The sequence below is a fragment of the Manis javanica genome, chromosome 9, assembly GCF_040802235.1.
Source record: "Manis javanica isolate MJ-LG chromosome 9, MJ_LKY, whole genome shotgun sequence".
In the NCBI taxonomy this organism is placed as follows: domain Eukaryota; kingdom Metazoa; phylum Chordata; class Mammalia; order Pholidota; family Manidae; genus Manis; species Manis javanica.
Window position 1 is genome coordinate 54,668,823 of NC_133164.1, and position 27,555 is coordinate 54,696,377.

At 36.7% G+C, this 27,555-nt stretch overlaps 1 protein-coding gene across 1 annotated transcript in view; it reads right to left on the reverse strand.

Annotated features, from left to right (window-relative positions):
- Positions 1-27,555, reverse strand: part of NUFIP1 (nuclear FMR1 interacting protein 1) — a 44,121-nt gene that overhangs the window by 5,434 nt on the left and 11,132 nt on the right. Inside the window, exons 6-8 of the mRNA XM_017661949.3 lie at positions 23,244-23,336; positions 18,680-18,873; positions 7,751-7,867 (exon numbers count right to left, since the gene is read on the reverse strand). Coding sequence (XP_017517438.2) covers positions 7,751-7,867; positions 18,680-18,873; positions 23,244-23,336 — 404 coding nt within the window. The remainder of the gene's footprint in view (positions 1-7,750; positions 7,868-18,679; positions 18,874-23,243; positions 23,337-27,555) is intronic.

Below are 27,555 nucleotides of genomic sequence, written 5' to 3' on the forward strand. Positions count from 1 at the left end.
TGTGTGTTGATATCCTATTCTATAGCACTAGAAATTTGCTAGTGACTTAGATGGCTTGATAAAACTGAACTGAAACTATACAAAATAACTCTTAAGGCTTAGAAATGTTACACAAGGGCCTTTTCCTTAAGGCAGGGCATTTTAGACAATTGGTGAAGATGAATTCATATAGAAATCAAATTTATCTTTTAATAGATAATATCCTCTGTTTCTATAAGAAAAGGCTATGCATTACTATGCAGAAAGACGGCAAGCGCCACTCAGAGAAACTATTAAAGGAAGACAATTTGGTTTCTTTAGATTTTTAAGTCCCTACACCTAGGTTTTACATCAGCTCTACCATGTACTAACTCTGCAACACTTACCTCTCTAAACTTAAGGTTCAACAAAATGAAGGGATAGGACCTCAAAAACCCTTTCCTGTTTTCTTTCTCCCTTTTAATTTAAAAATGTTGGCAGCTTCAAAATGAAGACATGAGTACAAAAAAAATATTAGGTGCTTTATTTTAAGAGAGTAAAAAACATTAGTACAACTTGTTTTTATGAGATTCAGGAATCTGATAATGCTTTCATTGCTATTACCTGTCATAAGTACAGCTGATAAGCATGAAATGTAATATATGTTTAAAGAATAACTCCATCTTCATATCAGTGTATTGGAAACAAGAGTAAAGAAATAAATACTTTTTAAAATTTAGAAAAAAGAAGAGGCAACCATGTGTCAGGAATACTCTGATAAAGCCAAAGTAGTTTAATTTCAAAATTCAAGTAGCTACCAAAATTAACTAGCTACCATCATAAACCACAGCCCATTAAAAAGAAAAAAAGATGCCTGTTACACATAGATCCAAACATAACCTTTCATATTAAAGCCCGATTCTTCCTTCTTCACCATCTTCCAACTACAAATACTACTTCGAGCTCAATCAACATTAAAAGTGCTGCCATCTTCATCCCACTAATTCAGACCTTCCCTTCATCCCACATACTCTTTCAGACTCTTTAGTACAGTTCCTACAGTGGGTACACATCTTGTCCTGAGACACAAACAAATGGATTCTCTCACAGCTGGTAAGCCTAAATAAAATTACCATGCAGAGCCAGGTTTCCACAACAGCAGGAAAAAGAGGCTTATTCACTAAACAAATGTTGGATTATTGATCTAAACCTTGAGTAAGAATTGCACGCTGCAATACATCAAAGAGCCTTCTCACAGCTCTTTAAGGTGGCCCTAACAGAGATGCTAGAGATTCAGCTTCTTTATCATCATCCGTAATGGGAAGATGCACATCATGAATATTGTCTTCTCAAAAAGACTCTGGAAAGGATTCCATTTCTTCAAACCTTTAAAACACACAGGCTAGATTCGGATTAAAGATGGCGGCATGAGAGGAGAGACAGAGGCTTCCTCCTAAAACTGGATACAATTAGAAAATACAGTTGGCGCAACTAATCCTGAGAGCAACAGGAAAGAGGACAGCATCAGATTGCACACACCTGGAGAAAAGAGCAGACCTCACTGAATGGGGTAACGTACCAGAGCTGTGGCTCCACGGGACCCAAGCCCCTCCCCCACCCCAGCCCACTGGCAGGAGGAAGACAAATGGAGCAGGGAGGGAGTGGAAGGCCTGGGACTGCTGAATACCTAGCTCCGGAGATCTGCGCTGGGAGCACAAACCTACATTTCATGGTGCTTTCATGAGACTTGCATGACTACGGGGTTGGAAAGCTAATACAGGCAGAGATCCTGGGGAGACTGGGATTCTGGCTGCTTGTGGAAAGCAGGGATCCATATCTGGCTGCTCTGGGACAAAAACATACCTGTGTGACCGGCCCACTGGCTCAGGCAATGGAGAAAGGCACAGCAGCCGGGAGGCCGGGAACACCTCTTTCCTCCCCCCAGGCAGTACCGCTCCCCTGGAACCCCCAACATTGCTTCAGGGGCTCAGCAGCTCCAGAATAGAGCTTCTGGACACTAGAGGGCGCCATATACAAACATGAAACACCAAAGGAACCTTGTCCAGAGTAAAATTACTAATACAACTCCTGAGAAAAATTTAAATGATATGGACCTGGTGACTCTTCCTGAAAGGGAGTTCAAAATAAAAATCATCAACATTCTAATGGAGGTACGGAAAGACATCCAAGAACTCAGGTCGGAGATCAAATCGTTGAAGAGCACGATGGAGGGTATTAAAAGCAGGTTAGATACGGTGGAGGAGACAATAAATGAAATAGAAACTAGAGAAGAGAAATACAAAGAAGCTGAGGAACAGAGAGAAACAAGGATCTCTAAGAATGAAAGAATATTGAGAGAACTTGTGACCAATCCAAGTGGAACAATATTCGCATTATAGAGATACCAGAAGAAGAAGAGATAAAAGGATAGAAAGTGTCTTTGAGGAGGTAGTTGCTGTAAACTTCCCCAACCTGAGGAAGGAGATAGTCTCTCAGGCCATGGAGATCCAGAGATCTCCCAACACAAGGGACCCAAGAAAGACAACACCAAGACACATAGTAATTAAAATGAGAAAGATCAAGAATAAGGACAGACTGTAAAAAACAGCCAGAGAAGAAATAAGATCACATACAAAGGAAAGCCCATCAGGCTAACCTCAGACTTCTCAGCAGAAACCTTACAGGCCAGAAGGGAGTGGCATGATGTATTTAATACAATGAAGCAGAAGGGCCTGGAACCAAGATTACTTTATCTGGCAAGATTATCATTTAAATTTGAAGGAGGGATTAAACAATTTCCAGATAAGCAAATGCTGAGAGAATTTACCTCCCACAAACCATCTCTACAGTCTATTTTGGAGGGACTGCTATAGATGGAAGTGCTCCTAAGCTTGAATAGCTGTCACCAGAGGTAATAAAACCATAGTAAAGAAAGTAGAACAGCTAATTATGAAGCAAATGCAAAATTTTATTAACTATCCCCAAAGTCAATCAAGGGATAGACAAAAAGTACAGAATATGATACCTATATATAAAGAATGAAGGAGGAAGAAAAAAGGAGGAGAAATAGAAAAGAACCTTTAGATTGTGTTTGTAACAGCATACTAAGTGAGTTAAGTTAGACTCTTAGATAGTAAGGAAAGTAACCTGGAACCTTTGGTAACCACGAATCTAAAGCCTGAAATGGCAATAAGTACATACCTATCGATAATCACCCTAAATGTAAATGGACTGAATGCACCAATCAAAAGATACAGAGTCACTGAATGGACAAAAAAACAAGACCCATCTATACGCTGCTTACAAGAGACTCACCTCAAACCCAAAGACATGCACAGACTAAAAGTCAAGGGATGGAAAAGATATTTCATGCAAACAATAGGGAGAAAAAAGCAGGTGTTGCAGTACTAGTATCAGACAAAATAGACTTCAAAACAAAGAAAGTAACAAGAGATAAAGAAGGACATTACATAATGATAAAGGGCTCAATCCAACAAGAGGATATAACCAATATAAATATATATGCACCCAACACAGGAGCAACAGCATATGTGAAACAAAACTAACAGAACTAAAGAAGGAAATAGAATGCAATGCATTGATTTTAGGAGACTTCAACACACCATTCACTCCAAAAGACAGATCCACCAGACAGAAAATAAGCACATAGAAGCACTGAACAATACACTAGAACAGATCGACCTAACAGACATCTATAGAACTCTGGATACACATTCTTCTCAAGTGCATATGGAACATTCTCCAGAATAGACCACAAACTAGGTCACAAAAAGAGTCTCAGTAAATTCAAAAAGACTGAAATTCTACCAACCAACTTTTCAGACCACAAAAGTATAAAACTAGAAATAAATTGTACAAAGAAAGCAAAAAGGCTCACAAACACACGGAGGCTTAACAACATGCTCCTAAATAGTCAATGGATCAATGACCAAATTAAAATGGAGATCCAGCAATATATGGAAATATATGACAACAACACAAAGCCCTAACTTCTGTGGGACGCAGCAAAAGCAGTCTTAAGAGGAAAGTATATAGTGATCCAGGCATACTTGAAGAAGGAAGAACAATCCCAAATGAATAGTCTAATGTCACAGTTATAAAAATTGGAAAAAGAAGAACAAATGAGGCCTAAAGTCAGCAGAAGGAGGGACATGATAAAGATCAGAGAAGAAATAAACAAAATTGAGAAGAATAAAACAATAGAAAAAAAATCAATGAAACCAAGAGCTGGTTCTTTGAGAAAATAAACAGAATAGATAAGCCTCTAGCCAAACTTATTAAGAGAAAAAGAGAATCAACACAAATCAACATAATCAGAAATGAGAACGGAAAAATCATGACAGACTCCACAGAAATAAAAAGAATTATAAAAGACTACTATGAAAACCTATATGCCAACAAGTTGGAAAACCTAGAAGAAATGGACAATTTCCTAGAAAAATACAACCTTCCAAGACTGACCAAGGAAGAAACACAAAAGTTAAACAAACCAATTATGAGCAAAGAAATTGAAAAGGTCATCAAAAAACTACCCAAGAATAAAACCCCCGGGCCGGACGGATTTACCTCGGAATTTTATCAGACACACAGAGAAGACATAATACCCATTCTCCTTAAAGTTTTCCAAAAAATAGAAGAGAAGGGAATACTCCCAAACTGATTCTATGAAGCCAACATCACCCTAATACCAAAACCAGGCAAAGACTGGACCAAAAAAGAAAATCACAGACCAGTATCTCTGATGAACGTAGATGCAAAAATACTCAACAAAATATTAGCAAACTGAATTGAAAAATACATCAAAAGGATCATACACCATGACCAAGTGGGATTCATCCCAGGGATGCAAGGATGATACAACATTCGAAAATCCATCAACATCATCTACCACATCAACAAAAAGAAGGAAAAAAACCACATGATCATCTCCATAGATGCTGAAAAAGCATTCAACAAAAGTCAACATCCATTCATGATAAAAATTCTCAACAAAATGGGTATAGAGGGCAAGTACCTCAACATAATAAAGGCCATATATGATAAACCCACAGCCAACATCATACTTAACATCAAGGAACTAGAAGCTTTTCACCTAAAATCGGGAACAAGACAGGGATGCCTACTAACCCCACTGTTATTCAACATAGTACTGGAGGTCCTAGCCACGACAATTAGACAAAACAAAGAAATACAAGGAATCCAAATTGGTAAAGAAGAAGTTAAACTGTCACTACTTACAGATGACATGATATTGTACATAAAAAACCCTAAAGACTCCACTCCAAAACTACTAGAACTCATATCGGAATACAGCAAAGTTGCAGGATACAAAATTAACACACAGAAATCTGAGACTTTCCTATACACTAACAATGAACTAATAGAAAGAGAAATCAGAAAAACAATTCTATTCACAATTGCATCAAAAAGAACAAAATACTTAGGAATAAACCTTACCAAGGAAGTGAAAGACCTATACCCTGAAAACTGTAAGACACTCTTAAGAGAAATTAAAGAGGACACTAACAAAAGGAAACTCATCCCGTGCTCTTGGCTAGGAAGAATTAATATCATCAAAATGGCCATCCTGCCCAAAGCAATATAGAGATTTGATGCAATCCCTATCAAATTACCAACAATATTCTTCAACAAACTAGAACAAATAGTTCAAAAATTCATATGGAAACACCAAAGACCCTGAATAGCCAAAGCAATCCTGAGAACGAAGAATAAAGTGGGGATATCTCAGTCTCCAACCTCAAGCTCTACTACAAAGCCACAGTAATCAAGACAATTTGGTACTGGCACAAGAAGAGAGCCACAGACCAATGGAACAGAATAGAGACCCCAGATATTAACCCAAACATATATGGTCAATTAACATATGAGAATGGAGCCATGGACATACAATGGGGAAATGACAGTCTCTTCAACAGATGGTGCTGGCGAAACTGGACAGCTACATGTAAGAGAATGAAACTGGATCACTGCCTAACTCCATATACAAAAGTAAATTCAAAATGCATCAAAGACCTGAATGTAAGTCATGAAACCATAAAACTCTTAGAAAAAAACATAGGCAAAAATCTCATGGACATAAACATGAGTGACTTCTTCATGAACATATCTCCCCGGACAAGGGAAACAAAAGCAAAAATGAACAAGTGGGACTATATCAACCTGAAAAGCTTCTGTACAGCAAAGGACACCATCAATAGAACAAAAAGGCATCCTACAGTATGGAAGAATACATTCATAAATGACAGATCTGATAAAGGGTTGACATACAAAATATATAAAGAGCTCACGTACCTCAACAAAGAAAAAGCAAATAATCCAATTAAAAAACGGGCTGAGGAGCTGAACAGACAGTTCTCCAAAGAAGAAATTCAGATGGCCACCAGACACATGAAAAGATGGTCCACATCACTTGTCATCAGAGAAATGCAAATTAAAACCACAATGAGATATCACCTCACACCAGTAAGAATCGCCACCATCCAAAAGACAAACAGCAACAAATGTTAGTGAGGTTGCGGAGAAAGGGGAACCCTCCTACACTGCTGGCGGGAATGAAAATTAGTTCAACCATTGCGGAAAGCAGTATGGAAGTTCCTCAACAAGCTCAAAATAAAAATACAATTTGACCCAGGAATTCCACTTCTAGGAATTTACCCTAAGAATGCAGCACTCCAGTTTGAAAAAGACAGATGCACCCCTATGTTTACTGCAGCACTATTTACAATAGCCAAGAAATGGAAGCAACCTAAATGTCCATCAATAGATGAAGAGGATAAAGAAGATGTGGTACATATACACGATGGAATATTATTCAGCCATAAGAAGAAAACAAATCCTACCATTTGCAACAACATGGATGGAGCTAGAGGGTATTATGCTCAGTGAAATAAGCCAGGTGGAGAAAGGCAAGTACCAAATGATTTCACTTATATGTGGAGTATAAAACAAAGAAAAACTGAAGGAACAAAATAGCAGGAGAATCACAGAACCCAAGAATGGACTAATGGTTACCAAATGGAAAGGGACTGGGCAGTAGGGGTGGGAAGGGAGGAATAAGGCAGGGAAAAAGAAAGGGGACCTTACAATTAGCATGTACATTGTCAGGGGGGGTGTATAGGGAGAGATGTGCAACACAGAGAAGACAAGTAGTAAGTCTGCAGCATCTTACTACGCTGATGGACAGTGACTGTAACAGGGTTTGTCAGGGGGGGACTTGGTGAAGGGGGGAGTCTAGTAACCATAATGTCTTCATGTAATTGTAGATTAATGATAATAAAATGAATTAAAAAAACCACACAGGCTAATATAACCACACACATCACGTTACTGTGTTCTCCAAATGAGATAATTTATGTAAATGTGCTCTATAAAGATGAATGCCCTATACACATGTAAGGAATCCTATCATCTTCTTTGTCATAAAGGCCTCTCTCCACCTACCAAAGGTGCTAAACATGTTATGACAAGGGTTCTTGAGAGTAGAGAGAAAAAATTAGCTATATCTTTTAGGATTTTCTTAGATACCATTAGTAGATATTATCTCTTCTCTTTCCTGTTCTTTCATTACATCATTTTTGCCTTTATCTCCCAAAGTAGCAACACATTTCCCCATCTCTCCAACTTTCCTTTATCCTATGTTACCTTTACTTCTGAATCAAATGAAAAGGGAATTTGAGGATCAAATAAAGAATGTGCATGACACACCCTGTCCTCAGGTACATACACATGAAAGGATGTGGCCCTGACTTACCTTCTGGCTCACTCTCTGACCCGGAGAGACTGCCATAGCTGCTCATGAGTGAGCACAGGGCTGGTGTCACTTCCTTGGGTATGACAGTGCTTTGTGGTTTCTCCTCTTTCTCAGACTCTGAAATAGAAAGGGAAGAACTAAGAGTAAAACAGCATACCAAAAATAGCTACCACTATAAAAAAGAAAGCTGACAGCCCCCACTCCCTTAAGTATTAGTGAAAGAAAGTAATTTCCAATCATTTCCTTAATCTTCCCCAAAGAACAAAATCCAGGAGTCCTAAAAAATCTCCTTTTCGTTTCAATCTCCATGGTCAGAGAAGCTACTTAACCCAAAGAGAAGACAGAAGGGCAAATGGAAGCTATACACAGTCCAGTTACTTACCTTACTTGACAAGTTGTGGAACTGGGCCTTATCTAAATTAATTTAATTGTACAGTCTTTAATAGTAATTATTAAGGCAGCAGGAAGGCCAGAAATGTATTTAACTTCACTGGATTAGTATCAGTAACTCTGAAAAATTAGACTTAGGAATAAATAAAATACAAAAATATCTACCTTTTTTGTTGTTTTTAAGAGTGGTTTGGGGGGCATAAATAACAGTTAAAACATTCTGTAGATAAAGGGTCAATCAGTCAGAGAGTTGTGCTGGAATGAATCTGCCCAAAGTTTTTATTATTGAGAACTTCTAAGAACTTAAGTAAACAAGCCAAGCATGAGAATTTAGCAAGTACTGAAGAGCCTGCCAAAGGTAGTGTTTGATCAGAGCCCAGCGAATCTATTTGTAGCCCCAGGACACTACCTATTATATTTATTTTTGGCAGCTCTAAAAATGTATTAAATCTATTCTAAACACCCAATAAAAATAAAGCCTCACTGAAGAATGAAAACAATAGGTAACCTGTCTACGTAATGAAGCAACTCAACCCCCAACCAATATGAAATGTTTCAAAGCAGCATGTTCACCAAGTCAGTCCAGGGGAAATCAACACATGCAAGTAGGAGGTGGGAGCATAAGTTTATGTGAAAACGGAAATGCCACCTTCTGGTGGATGAAGTGAAATCCTCTCTCCTCCACCCATCCACAATGCCCAGCACCATACCGTCCAAAAGCTGCTCCTTGTCAATTTTAAGTTAACCACCTTTTCTCCTGATTTAATAAAGGGAAAAGAAAACACACAGTTTTACATTTATCAATGAATAGTGGATTAAACAGAATCTATCTACAGTATTTATATGGAGACTGCTCATCTCTTCGCTTGAATAATGAAAAGCCAAAACTGTAGTGTTCTCTTCTAAGACCCAGAAAGAGTTACCAGGAAGTACAATACAGTTGACTGTAATGCTCTTTCAAAGCACGAATTCATTTAATCCTTATGAGATACCACTTTCACTATTAATTACAAACGATGAAGTCAAAATTCAGTAAATCTGAGTAACTTTTCCTTCAGGTAACAAAACCATACAATTGGGTCAAATTTAAATCCTGGCTATCTAAGTCCAAATCCCAATGCTTAACTAGTAGGCCAGTTATATATCCTACATATACATTAAATCCTCTCCTTAAAATGAAGCCATCCTACCAAAATGTCCCTATGGTAAATAATACTACTAACAAATGTTTTTCAGATATAGCTCCATTTCTCTCTTCCCTTTTACAGCAAAACTCCAAACAACTATTTGATATTACTCTCCAGGGAAATCATCTGGGCCTGAAATTTCCTACAGCTGCCTGACCCACTCTGGAATCTACTCTTGCCTTTCAGGCCCACCATATCAGTGACACTTTTACTTCCAAGTCCACCTAACTGCCAAACCTAGATGTCATTTCTTGGTTCTCATTTAACTTACCACCTACAATTGACAGTAATCATGTTTTACTTTTGAAAACCTTTTTTTTTTCACTTGGCTCTCCTTTCCCAGCTCCCTACTGAACTCTCCTCATTTAACTTCCAAAATTCTTGAGTGTCCTTTCCAGTCAGCAGCCTTTTTCCCTTAAGTTGCCTCCTCTTACAACCTAATTTTATCTCAAATCTTAAAATATTATCTAGATAACAGTGAATTGTACCACCAGCCTTTAATTTTCCCTTAAACTCCCCTGCTCTAACTGCCCCTTCAACATCTCTACTTAAATGCCAGACAGGCATCTCCAAGTTAACCCATCCAAAAGAAAGACTTGATTTCTACTCCAAACATGCCCTCCAGCAGTCTCCATCCCAGAAAATGCCAACCCTTCCTTCTCAATGATTAGGCCAAACCAGCAATCATACTTGACTCCTCTTTTTCTCACATACTATATCCAATCCATCAACAGATACTGTCAGTACCATTTTGAAAATATATCAAGGAACACACTCCTCATTACTTCCAGTACTACAATGCTAGTTCACATCAACAATTCTTGCCTGGACAATTCTAGAAGCCTCTTAAAAGATATCCCTGATATGACCCTGCCCACTGCTCCCATGTCTATTTTCTACTTAAACACATAAACAAGATCACATCACCTCTGCACAATCTAAGAGTAAATCCAAAGTCCTTTCCTGGCATACAGGCCCTACTTGAGCTGGTCCCTCACTCACCTGAAATACTACCACTTTCTTCCCAGCTTACTCTTCTCCAATCTTTTCTCTCAACACAGGAAGCATGCTCTCACTAGGGGGTGTTTGCTTTCTCTACTTGGAAAGCTATCCCCTCTAGTATCACCACCTAAATCCATTCAGATTTGTTACTGTAACCTTATCAGAGATGTCTTCACTGATTATATAAAATAACATTCCATTTTTTCGAACCACCATTCTCTGTCCTTTTACTTACTAGCTTTACTCTTTCTTCAGGACACTTACAGTAAGCCATATTTATTTACTGAATCTCCCCGACCAGAACATAAGCTACAGGAGAGAAGGGATTTGGCTTTGCTCATTAATGTATTCTCAGAGCCTAGAACAGTACATACATGCTCAACAACTATTTGAAGAACAAACTGTTGCATGAATGAGGGAAGGCGAGTTGAAAGGGCTGACTGGTACAGAATGACAGAGCTAGGAAGAGATGGAGCCACAAGAGAACCTTGCTCCGTATGGATTCAAAGCTCATTCCTTTTTCTTTTTCTTCATAATAAAATGATTCCAGTTTCATTTTAAAAATCATATACACATGCATAAGAAAAATACTGGAAGGATATACAACAAAATGTGGGCAGTGGCTGGTACTCTGTAAGTTAAGAAAGTAGGTTAATTTTATTTTATGCTTGTCAGTTTTTCTTACATTTTCTGCATCATTTTTATAATCAGAAAGAATTAGAAAAAGAAAAACATAGGAAAATAAACCCTGGAAGAAAGTGTTACCTCACAATTCAAGAAATGGAGAGCAAGGCTTTCACTGGTCTACGCATCACCCCTTTTCTAAAAAAAAGTTTATAGTTGTTAACAATTTTAGAGCTACACAAGTGTTGCAAAGATAATACAGAGAAATTCCAAACCTCCTTCACTTAGCTTTTCTTAATGTTAACACCTTACATAACCATGGTACATTTATCAAGCTAGCAAATTAATACTGGTATATTGCTACCTAAACTGCAGACTGCACCATAATTTCAACAGTTTTTCCACTAATGTCCTTTTCCTGTCCAGGATCCAATCCACCATATCACACTGCATTCAGTCATCAAGACTCCCTTTCTGTCTTCTCCAAAGCTGTGATGATTTCTTAGTGTATTTCCTTGTCTTTCATGACTTGACACTTCTGAAGACTCCCAGTCGGGTACTGTGAATACCCCTCAGTGTGGGCCTGCCTGATGTTCTCTGACGATGACACTGAGGCTGTGGAGTTTAGGTATCTCATCCCATCATCTCAGGGACTCCATGACATCAATATGACTTATTACTGGTGATGTTCACCATCATCATTTGGTCTGCCTGGTTTCTCCACTATAAAGTTATTATTTTTCTCTTTCATTATTCTATTTATTGAAATGAATCACTAAGTCCAACTCACAGTCAAGGGAAGGGGAATTAAGCTCCACTTCTTGGAGTAAGGGATATCAAAGAACTTTAGACATATGTTAAAACCACCAGTCATGAACATTTGGGGGGAGATATTTTGAGGCTGTATAATTATGGTGTTTTACCTTAAAGTTTGTCACTGATTTTACCCTTCATCAATGCATCTTGCCTGAAACAATTATTATTGTGGTATTCTAATGGTGACTTGCTAGTTTCTTCATTTCTTCTACATTAATTGGAATTCTTCTGTAAGAAAGATTTGCCCCTCCACCCCCTTTTTTATCAGTACGAACTCATGGATATTTTATCCTTTGGATTATAAATTACTATTACTTATTTTGTGGCTCAAATTGTCACAACGTTGGCTATTGGGTACACTTTCCAGTTGGTCTCTACATCCTCTGACACGGCCCATCCTGATGTTTTTTGAGCACTTTCTTACTTTCTGGCACTTTCTGAGATGCTTTAGGCTTACCTTGTATTCTCCATCCCAGCCTTACAATCAACCATTTCTCCAAAAGGCCCGGGATCCTTTAATTGGAGAACAGTAAAACTACACCCTAGGGGCTTGGTGTTCTCACTACCAGGAGTGTCACAAACCTCACTGTACTTACTGTCTCCACAAGGATGAGAGCTAGGAGTTCACACAAGTGTCCAACTCCTCCCTAATTTCACTACCCATCAGTTATGTTTTGGGAGTCCACCACACCTAACAACACTTTGAAAAGGGGTATCATCCTTTTGGCACTATCAAAACATTCTGTTCATATAAAAAACAAAAGGCTGTTCCCAAAGTACCTTGGATCTACCAGGCAAATCTAACACATGCATTTTTAGTAATTATCCTGGAAAGACTATACTGAAGGCCCTGTACTGGCACTCAAGAAACTTCACTCATTTTTTAGTAAAAACAGCCAAAACGTCTCTCTAAACTAAAATACCAGCAAAACAAAAAAAAATAGTAGCAATGAAGATGACAAAATTAAACTTTAGAATGATTATAAAATACCAAATCCAATCATTTCTCTTACTGTTAAAACACTGATGACACTCTTCTTAGGATAAACTCACCTCTGTAATACATATACATTATGTTCCACCAACCAAAAAAAATACACAGTCATCTAAAAACTATGCATTTTTGAAGGCAGAGAAAGGCTTCTCTGAATTATACTACTGAGTATGCAAAATCCCTATTGGAATGAAAATAGGAAAAAAATAAAAAGAGACCCTTTGAGGGTATGTTTGTTTTTATACAGAAGATCAAAGCCTAATTTGGCTACCCAGAAAATGAACTAAGATACGATATGAAGAAGAACTTCCAACATCAGCACTCTCTGGAAGACTCATACCAGAAGATGATCATCAAAAAACCTCAACAAAGATCCAGGCGATGCTGCAGTTGTAGCTGCATTCATCCCACCGGTTCCTGGACTTGCCATTGGAATGAAGAAGGAGATATCTAAGCTGGTCTGTGCATACAGTAAAACAACAAATTTGACTGGATCTATACTGTCGGAACTCAACCAAGAATTAGGAGAAGTGCAAGTTGTAGCGCTCCAAAATCTTACTACAGACTATCTACGGTTAAAAGAACATATGGGATGTGAACAGTTTCCAGAAATGGGTTGCTTTAATTTGTCTGATTTCTCTCAGACTGTTCAAGTACAGTTGGACAATATCCATCATATCAGACAAATTTTCACAAATGCCTAGGGTGCCTAACTGGTTTTCTTGGCTGCACTGGAGACGGCTGGTAATTATAGATCTGCTTTGTTTATGTAACTGTATTCCTATTATGTTAATATGTGTGTGCAATTTAGTCAGTAGTTTAAAACCTATACATGCTGAAGTTACTCTACAAGAAGATATGTCAAAGAAATAATCAATCCTCCCATGTTTTCTTCCATCTGCTACCTCTACAGCATTTCTTCTTCCTTCCTAATTACAACCCTTAAATAGAATTCGTGCCTCATATCGAACTTACCAAGTATCATAATTCCTCCAAGTGGTAAAGATACCTCAAGACAAATGCTGGGCATAGAAGCCACAGGGCATAAATCTGCAAAGAAGTAAAAAGCTATCCTTTTCAAACAATATGGCTTCTCTCTCACTTACCAACTTGACATCTCCCTGTATGGCCCCAGAAGATGACTGGTTAGCCAGAGACGGGTAAGATTCCTCAAGGGAGGAACAACCTAAGACAGGCACAGTCGCAGGGGGGCCATCAGGTGAGAAATTGGGGATCAACAGTGGTGAAGCTTAGAACCTCACCCCCCCTGTTTTGAGAGAAATCTTCTGCATCCGTGGATGTTTTAATGCCCTTGTCTAGCTCAGATTAACACATAGTCTACAGGCACACACCTGATCTTCTACAATTGCTCTCTTACAACACTAAACTATGTTTTCTACCTTTATCTTGCATCTACCTACCACTTCAGCATTTTATTAAAAATAAAAATAATAATAATAATAATAAAGGGAGAAATGTGGGATCCACATATAAATCAAGTATAAAAATCAAACGAATATTCATATTTGACCTGATTGTTTATAGTTCATAATGCGTGATCAAAGCCGAAAGTTTCTGTGATGACTGCCCTTGTACTGTTCACCATGTAAGAATTTATTCACTATGTAAGAATTTGTTCACCATGTAAGAACTTCTTCGTTATGCTTCAGAAGATTGGAGACTGACGAGAATTAGGCTTGAGATGGATTAATGATTGTGCATTGAGCATTGACTCCCCTATACAGAATTTTATTGTTGTTAACAACCATTTGATCAATAAATATGAGAGATACCTCTCAAAAAAAAAAAAAAGAGGCCCTTTGAATGTGTTGCCCAACTCTAAACACTAGTTGGGAAAGCTTCCTACCTGGCTTCTTTCTACAAAGTATTTCTTTACTTGTGTCTCCCACCTCAGTCCCTCCATCCCCCTCACTCCCTCCACTATTTCCTATTGCCTTTAGGGAGTTAAGACACAATGCTCTAGCCCCAAGATGATTTTCAAATGAAGTCTCCTGAAGAAAATGCTATATAATGAAAAAGTCACCCTAAAAAACAGAAACTTTGCTTTATGGTTTCCAACTCTCACCAACAGGTTAACAATGGGCATTTATTACAGATGATGACTGGGCCAGCTTATTTTCACACTTGCACTTCTACCTTTTAAACAACAGGAGCCTACCTAGCTTATGTCAGTGCACAGGTAGACTGAGATCTCAGGGTTCTAGGAAGATAGCTATATTTATATTTTAACAAATAACTAACATACTGGATTCTTTTTTTTTTTTTGTAGATGTTGAGGCACTTAAGTGATGCTCAATGCCACGTTACTGACCAGCTTCCTTCTTTCTAGCTTAGACAATACTTATTAAAGCTACAGGCCAGGAAAGCCATAAAATACGTTGTGTATATATTTAAACAACAGCAACATAATAAATGTGGTCCTAACTATACTCAGATACCAAAAGATTTTAAAAAAAAATACAAAACACCTTGATCAGACTAGTTGGCAGAATATACAAGGAAATGGAAAACAGAGCCCCACCAAGAAAATGTAGTGACAACAGGCCATACTCAAACCAATAAACTGGAAGACCCCAAATGACAGGCTTTCCCTTTGAAATAATTTCAATTCCCAGTTTAAAACACCTTCACAATAATTAGCGTTTACATACTACCAACTATCACAAGAAGGAGATGGGCTCAGACAAGGATTTTCTAAGCATGACATGAGGTTTATAAAGATACTCGAGAACTGTTATCTGAAATGTGAAGGGTGATGTTTGGGTAAGATTTTAAGCCAAAAAAAGGCAAAAAATGTCAGGAATTGGGAGATCATTTTAAAAAGTGAGCTTAGTCCTGAAAAGTGTCAACCGCCACATGAGAGCACAAACAAGGCCACGTTATCACAATGCAGCCTTGCCACCAACTTGAAAAATAATCAGAGTAACTGTATCTTACCGCTGGCTGCTCTGACCCAACGTGACCGTAGCTTCCCCCAAACATGCGTGAGACTGGTGTATTGCAGAATGGAGATGCTGGGACTATTCAGGGCATGAGACAAAATGGTAGTATGATTTTCTGCAGCTATCCCCAGAGTGAAAAGCTGAAGAACCAATGGTCTAACATTGATTTGGAAAATGTAAAAGTCTAGAAGAAATCCCAGGAAAAGGAGAACATGAATTTAAATGGAATCTTTCCTACAAAATTAAGCTACCATAATTTGACTATTGGTGTATGGTGATTTCCTTGAAGAATAATATCATAAATGTACAGCTTACTTGTAAGATTATAATCAAGACTTATGTTCTCATCTTTGACTCTCAGTACAGGTAAGGGTTTCAACATCTAAACCAAAACAAAATCACATTAGATCTTTCACTCAACTGCTCCTAGGCATCTGACTGAACACTTTCTACCATTAGGATGAAAGGTATTTACTACTGTTTCTCATGTCTAAAGTATCTCTTAAAGATGTGGATACAGGTTTAAGTAGAAGCAAGATCATTTTTTTCATTAGTATTTCACCAGATTAACCCACACTGAAACACTTCTTTAAAAATAAAAAATTACCCATCTATCAAAACAAAAACAACAAAGAGTATTCAATGTTAGAGAGTCCTTCAGATGTTCATTTAGAGAACTGCATCAAGTGAAGAAATACGTAATTTTTAAAAGTAATAACTTAATGATTATAATGTAGTCTTTTTATTTGTGTTTCATGTATCTTAACGATGTGAAAGTTTGTATTTGGGTACAGACAGTACTTTATCATCAAGGTCACACATTGTAAATGAATCTGAAGAAGTGTATAGGCTCTGTCTAACATTTTTGAAGGAAAAAAACCAGTTCCCACAAGTAAACTCAGCACTGGCCCAAAACATCACCTGCCTTCTCCTTGCTATTAGCAAGGATAAGAAGATGCCTTTTCTACACTCTCTCCCACATCTCAAGTACTCTAGGTTCATACAATTTTTAGACAAATTCAGACTTCACATGCAGTGTACTAGTAGAGTCTGACTCCTAAGTTCAAACTCTGGCTCTGCCACTGACTAGGAGCATGACTAAGGTAAATTACATACAGATGAAGCATTTAGAGAACGTTAGTTCCTTACTCAGTAAGTGTTAGTGTTTATTAATATTCCTACTAGATTTTATCTTATTTTAGCCCAACATTCTCTAATGCAAAGATCCTTTTCCAACCTAATTCAATGTTTCCTGCCACCCATTAATTCAATAATTTGCTATGTGATTATGACAGAAGCCACTGTGTTCTAACCTAAACATAGTCTGCCAGCAAACCTACAGTATGACATCAGTCCATTCACTAACACTTCTTTGCAAAAGAGGGTACACATGCAATCAGATAGAGCCTTACAATATTATTGGAAGGAAGGGCAGTGGAAATATTTACAAACACACTTTTATTTTTCAGAAGGGGAAATGGAGCCTGAAAGGTTGAATGATATCTGTATGTGATGGCAGCATTTTGGTCCTTTAATTTTTCAACTTATAATCAAGAGTAAACTTGTCCCATAAGTTCTAGAGGAAATGTAAAGATAAACTATAAACATATAAATATGCTCTGTGCTCTAAGGAAGAACAGTGTTGCTCAAATACAATGAATTAGTATTATGTACCCAAGAGATTATGTTCATGTTCAGCAACATATATAATACTGGTTTCACCAGGAATTACTATTTTATAAGTGCGAAAAAATTCATGTAATTGGGCAAATTTGAATCTACAGCATCAATACATTCATAAATCTTAAGAAAATTTCCAACACTATAAGACAGCATGGAAATGATCCAATAAATATAATCTTTCTTCCACATCTTCCCAGCCTCACATGCTCACCACTAACATTCAGAAAAGATACTGAAATGAGGTTTTTGACAAGACACTCTTAAGAAAAGTAAAAACAAAGCATCATGCTACTTTTTCTATAACTGCCACTAAACTCTCCACAAATAATGCTATTACAAATCAATGTCAGCATGTTTACCACAGCACTATTTACAATTGCCAAGATATGGAAGCAACCTACTTGTCCATCAGTAGATGAATGGATAAAGAAGATGTGGAGCATATACACAATGGAACACTATTCAGCCATAAGAAGAAAACAAATCCCACCATTTGCAACAACACAGATGGAGCCTGAAGGTATTATACTCAGTGAAATAAGCCTGGTGAAGAAAGACAAGTACCAAATGATTTCCCTCATCTGTGGAGTATAACAACAAAGCAAAACTGAAGGAACAAAATAGCAGGCAGACTCACAGAACCCAATAAGGGACTAGTGGTTACCAAAGGGAAGGGTTTAGGTAAGTGGGTGGAGAGGGAGGGAGAAGGGGATTAAGGGGCATTATGATTGGCACACATAATGCAGGGGGGGGCACAGGGAAGGCAGTATAGCACAGAGAAGATAAGTAGTGACTCTATAGCATCTTAATACGTTGATGGACAGTGACTGCAATGGGGTGTGTGCGGGGGACTTGATAATATACGTGAATGTAGTAACCACAATGTTGCTCATGTGAAACCTTCATAAGATTGTGTATCAATGATACTTTAATAAAAATAAAAAATAAAACAAACAAATAATAGGGGAGTAGTAGTACCAGGAGTTTTCTGGAATTTGTGGCTTTTAAAAAATTGCTACCCTCCCCATATCTTTAGATTCCCTCTTATTCTGCTCTACTTTTTAAAAATTACTTATTTACTGTTATTTTTATTGTCTGTATTTCCTCAATAGCATATATGCCCCCTGACTTTTTCCAAGTACCTAGAATTATACCCAACACCTGACTGCTCTCAAGAAATACCTGCTGAATATGTAAATGGAATAAAATAATTAACATCAGCATCACTGTCTGTATACTCATAAACATGCTGTTCTCCTGTTTAACTTACCAGAATCAGTGTTTACCAAAACACCCAGAGGGTCTGCATGTGCCTCAGGTAGACCTTCAGATTTTGAATCACTCAAGCAATTGCCTGATCCAATGGTGAGTCTCCGTCCAGCATGGTCACTTTTCAATTTGTGATGTCTGCCAGGACTTCTGATCTTTGCCATCTGTGAATGTCTGGCCATCCCCTTCATCTTGCTGGAGTAAGAAAAATGAAATTCTTAATATAAAAGGCACTGTCATTTCAAGAAAAATGTGAAAAAAAGACTACTGAATGCAAAAGAAACCTAGCTGTCGAATCAATCACTCACAGCCTATTACAGAATAAGATCAATCTGAAGGCTTCCAAAGACAGAGAACTCTATGGTAGAACTTTAAAAGAATAACATACCACATACTTTATCATCCAAGATGCACCTTTCTTCCCATATTTTAACCGCTCTGAAATTCAATTATATTGTACAAACAATAGCAGGTGAATTTAACTGGCAGTACTCTCACTCCTGTTGTACATAAAGTAAGTGTTTCTCAGATTTTTATCAAGTGGGCTAACCCTTGTCTACTCATTTTTAAGGAGTGTTAAAGTTTCTGAAGCATGAACAAATATGCTGCCTTGTTTGATCTTCATGACAACTCTTTGAAATAGATTAGACAGGCACTATTCATTTACAGGAGGAGAAACTTAAAGATCACAGACTGGGCACAATTCACAGCTAGCTCAAACAAGTGCCCTCTCAATCACTACAATTACTCCTCTTAGAAGGAAAGCAAATACTTATGTGAGCGTATTCTAGCATAAAGTATGTGTAAGAAAAAAAGGGTTCTTTACATCACATTTTCAATAGAGAGTAATACAAGGTCTCCATTGGTAGAGCTGAGTTTTCAAAAAGATACATATGTTTTTCCTAATTTGTCATTATTAGGCATAATTTTTTTTTTCACTAATAATGGAGGCTATAGTTAGGAGTAGAGAAATCAGAAATCTGGGTTCAAATCCCAATTTTGCCACTTAGTGTGTCTCTTTAGACAGTATTAATATCCCTGAGTTTGTTTACTCCCTTATCTGAAGAAAGGGCATCACAGAGGCACAGAATAAAAAGTGCTCTGCATTTAAAACAAGGTAACAAACTGAGCCCTTAATAAATGGTAATTATTATCATAACATTTTCTAAATAATTTGCTTGCTAAACCAGTATATTCAGTTAATATCGCTGCAATCCAGAGATTCTTAATCCTTTTAGGGTCACCATATTCCTCAGTGAGTCTCATTCAAAAAAAAAATCAAATATATTCTCTAGATTTTGAAGAAAACTGTGGACCAATTTCCAACAGGCAATCACAGATGTCAGGCTAATACTACAACATTGTCATCACAGGTAAAACAGACAGTTTCTGCCGCTGGCTCACCATCCCCATGAGGATAATGAAGAGATGCCACATTTTTAGGCGCCCACTCACAGATGCTTTCCCTGTATCCTGCCCCTGTAGAAACTGACCACAGCTGGCTTTCAAACAATCATCTTTAAGGTATTCACAAAGAACTAATGAGTTAGGATGATCCTACTGATGATGAGATCAGTAAGACTTCATTGAAAAGTGATATATGTGGTATTTGCACTCCCCCACCTTTGAGAGAGTAGTTGTTATACCATTGCTTGACAATCACTTAAAAAGAGTTTATTTAATCAACACTTTAAAATAGTTACCAAAAAAAGTAGTAAAAATGTAGATGCACATCAAGTGGAGGGGTTAAGGAATTATAACTAAAACGCTAATAGTGGGAAAAACAGAAATATTAAAAAATTTTTCAATCAATCCAAAAGAAAGCAGGAAAAGAAACAAATAGGACAAAAAAAAGAAAAATAGGACAATTGTAAACTGAAACCCAGCTCTATTAGTAATTAACATTAAATATAAATGTTAGTTACAAGATTTTCAGCCTAGATAACAAAAAGGTGAAATTACATATTCTGTAAGAGATACACTATTAAATATACAGATATAAAAGATTAAAAGGAAAAGGCTGAAAACACGGTCCTTTCCCCACGGCATCACACTGCCACCTCTGCTACAGCCAGGTTGTTTCTTATCAGTGGATTGTTTGTAGACTATTCTGTTGTACTCTGATCTGGCTTTGGCCAATAACACACCATCTTCATTACTCTATCTTAGTGGTTCTAGATCTTTTGCATTTTCATATAATTTTTAAAGCTTATCAGTTCTGCTCCTTCCAAAAACAAAACAACAAAACAAAAGAAAAAAAAAACCCAATTGCTGGGATTTTGATTGGTGCCAGTTTGGGGAGACTGACATATCACATCACATCAAGTCTTCCCATCCATGAACATTATATATTCCTCCAGTTATTCAGGCCTTTATCTTTCTGAGCAATGTTTTATAGTTTTTAGTATAGAAGTCTTGCAAATCTTGTTAGATGTATTCCTAGGTATTTGATATTTTGATGCTTTTATAAATAATATCTTAAAATTTTTTATTTCCTAATTGTTGATAGTATATAGACATGCAATTGGTTTTGAAAATATTGATCTTGTATGTATTCAGTGACCCTACTAAATTCACTTATTAATCCTAATTATAGGTTTGTTTGGATTGTTACTTACACAATATCTACTAAAAAAACTGACAATTTTACTTCTTCCTTTTCAAACTTTATATGTTTTATATTTTTTCTTCTTTCATTATGCTGTCTAGGATGTCCAATATAATGAACAAAAGTGGAAACAGTGGAGATGCCTGTCTTATTCTCAGTCTCATGGGGAAATGGTCAGTATTTCATTATTAAATATGATTTGGCTATAGGTTGTTTGTAAATACCCTTTATTAGATTAAGGAAATTATTATTTATTCCTAGTTTTCTGAGAGGTTTTTCATGAATGGGTGTTGAATTTTATCAAGAGAAGATGAAAATGGTCAATAACCATATAAAAAAAGGTATCCAACATCATTAGTCAAGAGGGAAATTATGTAACATGAAGGAAAGGTACAACAATACCAAACACTGACCAGGGTACAGAGCAATTAGATGCAGAATCAGTAGGAGCATAAATAAGAACAACCATTTTGGAAAACTATTTGGCTCTATCTAATCTAATTATATAGATGTCCTATGACCTTGTTTGTATATGTGGGTGTATATGTGTGTGTGTATACCTCCAATGAAAGCAAGTACTTATGGCCACAAAAGACATTTAAAAGAACGTTTGTAACAGCTGCATTTGTAATAGCCCAAACTGGAAACAACCCAAATGTGCAACAGGAGAATGCATATATATTCTCACAATTGAGCTCTATAAGCAATAAGAATGAACAGTTTACAGCTACACACAATATGGATGAATCTCACAAAATAATTTGGAACCATAGAAATTACACACCAAAGAATATATATTGTATGATTCCACTTATATCAGGTTCCAAAAACAGGCAAAATAAATCTACAATGATAGAAATCAGAAAAGAGGTTACCTTTGTGGGAAGGCAATGAACTAAGGAAGCTTAAGAGAGCTTTGTGAGGTGCAGACATTCTGTATATTGTTAATCTGTGTCAAGGTTACTTGTGTGTGTAGGTATGAGTATGTGTGTATGTGTATAAATTCTTTGAATTATACATTTAAGATTTGTATATTTTATTTATATTAAAATACATACTTCAGTAAAAAATGAAATGAAAAAAATTCTAAGGTAGGTGAGTGGGGAAAATAGCATGTCTCATACATTACTGGTGGGAGAGTAAACTAGGATAGCTTCTGTGATACGTATCTAACAATTTGCTATTAATATTACAAACACACATATATCTTTGACTCAGCAAATCCACTTCTAGGAATCCTTTCTCAGAAATTCCTGCACATGTGTAAAATATATGTACAGGGCAACAATGACATTTTATTAGTATAATACGGGTAAAAATTAAAATGTGTGTTTATAGAAAATTGGTTTTAAAAAAAAGACCTCACAGGACATACTTAAACTTCCTACACATCTCTGAAAAATAAGGTAGTTTGTGATATATTAGTATGGGACAATCTCCATGTATATTATTTGGCTAAAAAAGCAAGGTATGGAATAGTGTCAAAAAAAGGGAAATTAAAAAGACTATTATCTTTCTGCTGTATGCAAATAAGGTATCTCTGGAAGGATAAAAGGCGCTGTCTCTGGGAAAGAAAACTGTTTAGCTGGGAGACAAAGAAAAGACTTGTTAACTTTATATCTCTTTGAGAACCATATGAACATAGTGTATTACTTATTTTAAAATGTAATTATTAAAAAATTTTAAGTAAACAAGTTAAAAAAGCAAGTTATTTCACAATTGGGAGTATAGAGATTTTAAGATTTTGGTACATGCTCTTAGTATTTTTTTTTTGTATCATTAATCTACAATTACATGAAGGACATTATGTTTACTAGCCTCTCCCCTTCACCAAGTCCCCCCCACATACCCCTTCACAGTCACTGTCCATCAGCGTAGTAAGATCATGCTCTTAGTATTTTTAAGTACATTCATTTAAAATAAGCACTGAGAATGCAAGTAACTTAAAGGAGCTTACCCATATTGTGTTGTTGTCAGTACTGCTCCTCTCTTTTCCTTCTCAAGTTTTAACTTTTTCTTCCTTTCAATATTGGCCAGAGTTGGGTAGTTTCTAGAAAACAATAAAGTCTATTATAAAAGGGCTTTTAAAGTACAACTTTAATTATGCAATCGAGCAACTGCTGCATTTAGCAATTTTTAACAACTAATACAATAAATCACTATAAACCTTTAACTCCTTCTAGAACTTTTATAAGGAGGAAAAGTAGACTATAAAATGCTACTCAAAATACAGACTAGCTGCCAGTCCACAAACTCTGCTGTCAGCCTGTGACTAGGTAAAGGAGCTTACACTAACATTTAAATCAAATATACAACATACTGTGCTCAAACTGATCTAATTCATTTATTTGGAATGTACCCAAAAATACTGTAAGAAAAAATGTAAGTCTACACAATTTCTTAGGCAAATACACAGTAGGTACATCCAAAGTTACCAAGATTTGGAAGAGACAGTTCTCAAAAAAGGTTAACTGTCTACCAGGAAGGATGATAAAAGCACACAAATAGCTGTAACAGAGAGTAAAATACATTAAGTGCCCCTAAAACATTGGAAGGTAGAAGGAAAAGATCATAGCTAGCTAGAGAAATGCAAAACAAAGGAGCATGTAAGAAATTGGTCTTAAACGATGTTAATAGATAGAAATCAGATGGAAAGCCTTCAGAATGGTTTCAGCAGAGCAAACAAATCAAGGCCCCCAAAATGTGAGAGATATCCAGGGAACGCAGCGGTTCATTCTGCATAAAACATAGTCGTAGGCAATAAGATTCAGAAAGGGAGGCTAAGGCCAAAATGTACCTTGAATAGCAGGCTAAAAAGTTGGTATTTAATTTGGAGGCAATGGGGAACCACTGAAAATTGTGAACAGGGAGAGTTACATATACACAAGGCAGTGATTAAGATTAAATCTGACAGCAGTGTGCAAGATGAATAGTTTTGACAAAGCTTTCTTTGTTCCTTGGCACAGCTGTGTGGAGATGCAGAACCAAACTCTCTGGTAGTGTGGGGACTATATCCTAGGAGTATAAAATGTGTGGAGGGAGGGGAACAGACAGTTTTCTACCACTCACTCAGCCTAGCCAGTCATCGGTATAAATTTTGAGAAACATCAACAAAACATACTCTGCCACTGTGTCTAGGACACTGTTTCCATTTTTTTTTAAGTATCTGCATTTTTTAAAATGTCCTCTATTTTTTTAAATTTCTGCATCACTGACCTGAATTATTACAGACAATACAAAGCCTATGAGTTGGCCACACTGAAATATAAGAATGGAAATAATACTGAGTAAGTGGTAAAATAATCAGGAAAAAAGGCAATGAATATCAATGAGGACAATGCAAAGCAATCCAGCCAAGAAAAATCAACTCCATAAACAAAAGATGATGAAAGTACAAGCTATAAATAAACATAAGAGGAAAAGAGCAAGGTCATAGGAGATAAAAATCTGACAGCCAGGCTGCACCATATGACTATACTTTTGGAAAGCAAACAATCTTACGAATAGATTAAATGAACTCTGGCACATGTACAGAGTGTAAAATCTTCCTCTCAAACACTCAAAAGTGGTCAGAAACTCTTAGGGCACTGTATCCAGTTTTGGATTTCTAAACTGAAAAGGAATGTTGAGGAAAATAAAATTGGAAGGGATTCAGAAGAGACTCAAAGATGATTAACAGGATGAAAAAAAAACCTCTTAAGATGAAAGGAACTGAACTATCTGCAGCCTTTAAAAGAGGAAGAGAAGTAACAATAAAGCATCTTACAGACATGATGGCAGCCAGCTGTTCTCAATCTGAAGACAGAATATGCAGAAGAAAAATGATGAGAAAAAAGGTGATGACTTTCACAGGCCCCACCGTGTCTGGGCACATTACTCACAGCTACTCACTCAACACCCTTCACATTTCTGAAATTCACTTACTCTTACCACTTGGGTTTCTTCAACATTTTTCTTGCGAGTACTGCAGACCCTTAACATGCTGGGCCACATGCTAAACAATAAAGCTGTGGTACCACGGTGTACCTTGGGCAAGCAAGCAGATACTATCTAAGTGCTTCCCAATGATTATACAATGTAAACATTTGTTACAGCAAGTGATTTTAGGTGAGATGGAAGAAAGAATTCCTTAAGAAGACATCAAGATTGTTGTGGAAACTCCTTTGGAGGAGTTTTTAAAGCAGCTGACTTTCTCTTTAAAAGTAACACTTCCTAAAGGTTAAGAGATTTTTCAATATTCCTTGAAAAGCTGTAACATTCTGTTTTTCACTGCTTAAAGTATCAAAATCCTCTTCCAAAATTTGGACCATTATTCTTAACACAGAACCTAGAGACTAAAAACTAAGAAAAACAAGGGACAAGAAAGCAAATTATCCCAAAAAAAGGCCATCAAAAACACAAGATCTAGCTACACATACATAATCAGGAAGCCCCCTCAAGCAACACAATACTGAGATAGAAAATAAGGAAACATTTGAGTTCTGATAAAGGTCACAGTTCAGGTTCCTAAAGTACACCTGAAGTAGCAAATCAAAGTAAATAAAATCAAAAATCAAAAAACTATTGAAAAAAAATCACAGATTATCTCTCATTGCACAATTACATACAGATAAAACTTATTCCAGTTTCTCCTGTTAGAAAAATGGATGTTATGAAGTTGTACAGACTGGGATTTGCACAGTTGGTTTCTCCATTTTTACCTGCTAAAATCATTTTTCCATATACCTCCATCTTTCCCCAATGCCCCAAGAGGAAATAGCCTGAAACCACATGCCCTTTTTCTCTCTTCTCCCTCTTTCATATTTTACTTACTCTTTGCTTTCCTCTTGCTTAAGCCTTAAACCTCCAGTGATAATCCGTAAGCACTACAGTCAATAAATGTGCAAAACTGTGCCAACCATGACATTAGCACCTATCACTCTAGTTACATTACACTCTCTCTTTCCTTATCCTCAAATCACTGCTAATTTATTGGCTTTTCCCCTAAGCCTATTCTCCATAAAAACACAATCCCCTTTTACTGGCACTGAACCACAAGTGCGTCAACACAAGCCATACTACTGCATTTTTATTTCAAAGTCTCTCTGAAGTTGAAAAAGATGTAGCATTCTTTGTGAGCAGACCCCCCCTCGGTCGGGATTCTGAAAGAACAGGGGACACAATTTAAAAGGATTTCCTCAGAGACACAGTAACTGTTCAAATAAATATCAAAAAACTACACCACCTAGTGGGCTCCTAATCTGCTATAAAATATGTTTCAGTTTCTAAATTCAAGGTTTGGACACAAATCTCTACCACTCATTTTCCCTAATACCAAATCATACAGTATTTGTACCTCATAGGTCAGGAATTAAGAGAGAATCATTTTAGAAAACTTTAAAGTTTTTAATTAAACAGTGGACACCTCTGATTTTGGCTAATCTGAAAAAAATAACAATGAATGAATAAAGGCAAAGATATACAGCTGACCCCTGAACAACACAGGTTTGAACAGCAAAGGTCTATCTACACATGGATTTTTTTTCAGCAAATATATTAGAAAGATTCCTGGAGATTTGTGACAAATTGAAAACACATTTCCTTTTCTCTAGCTTACTTTATTGTTAAGAGTATAGTATATAATATATACAACATACAAAATATGTGCTAAGCAACTGGTAGGCTATCAGTGTTAAATTTGGAGGGAGTCAAAAGGTATTTTCTGATTTCCAGTTGCATAAGGAGTTGGCACCCATAACCTCCATGTTGTTCAGAGGACACATGTGGTTTCTTTACAGAAAAAGGAACAATACACCAAGCAAATATTTATAGTGTTTTCTTCCAGTTCTAAAATTCTCACTTTGTGAAAATCTTTTAGTTTCCTAACAGCAATTACACAGGCTTTATCTTTCCTGCATGTCAAAAATTACAGTGGCTTCCTCAGAAAGAATGTAGCTCTCGTGAGGATAAAATTCAAGACCTAAGGACTCTTCAGTCATATCAGTATGAAATTTGCTCAAAAATTTTTAGGAGTTCAAAGAACATTTTTTTAAAAGTTGAGAATGACAGAAATTTAGAAAGTAAATATTTTCATAATAAGTTTTTAAAAACTGCTAGTGGAAAGACTGTTAGTGTATCTTTGACAAATCTATCAAATGTGCCAAAAGAAATGTCTCCCGCACCTTGTATTAGTAAGGACACTTCTAGAAATAATGTATTAACATGTCAAAGTGAAGGAACTTGAGAAACAACCTAAGGTTGTTTAAAGCTCAGATGAATTCAACAGATGC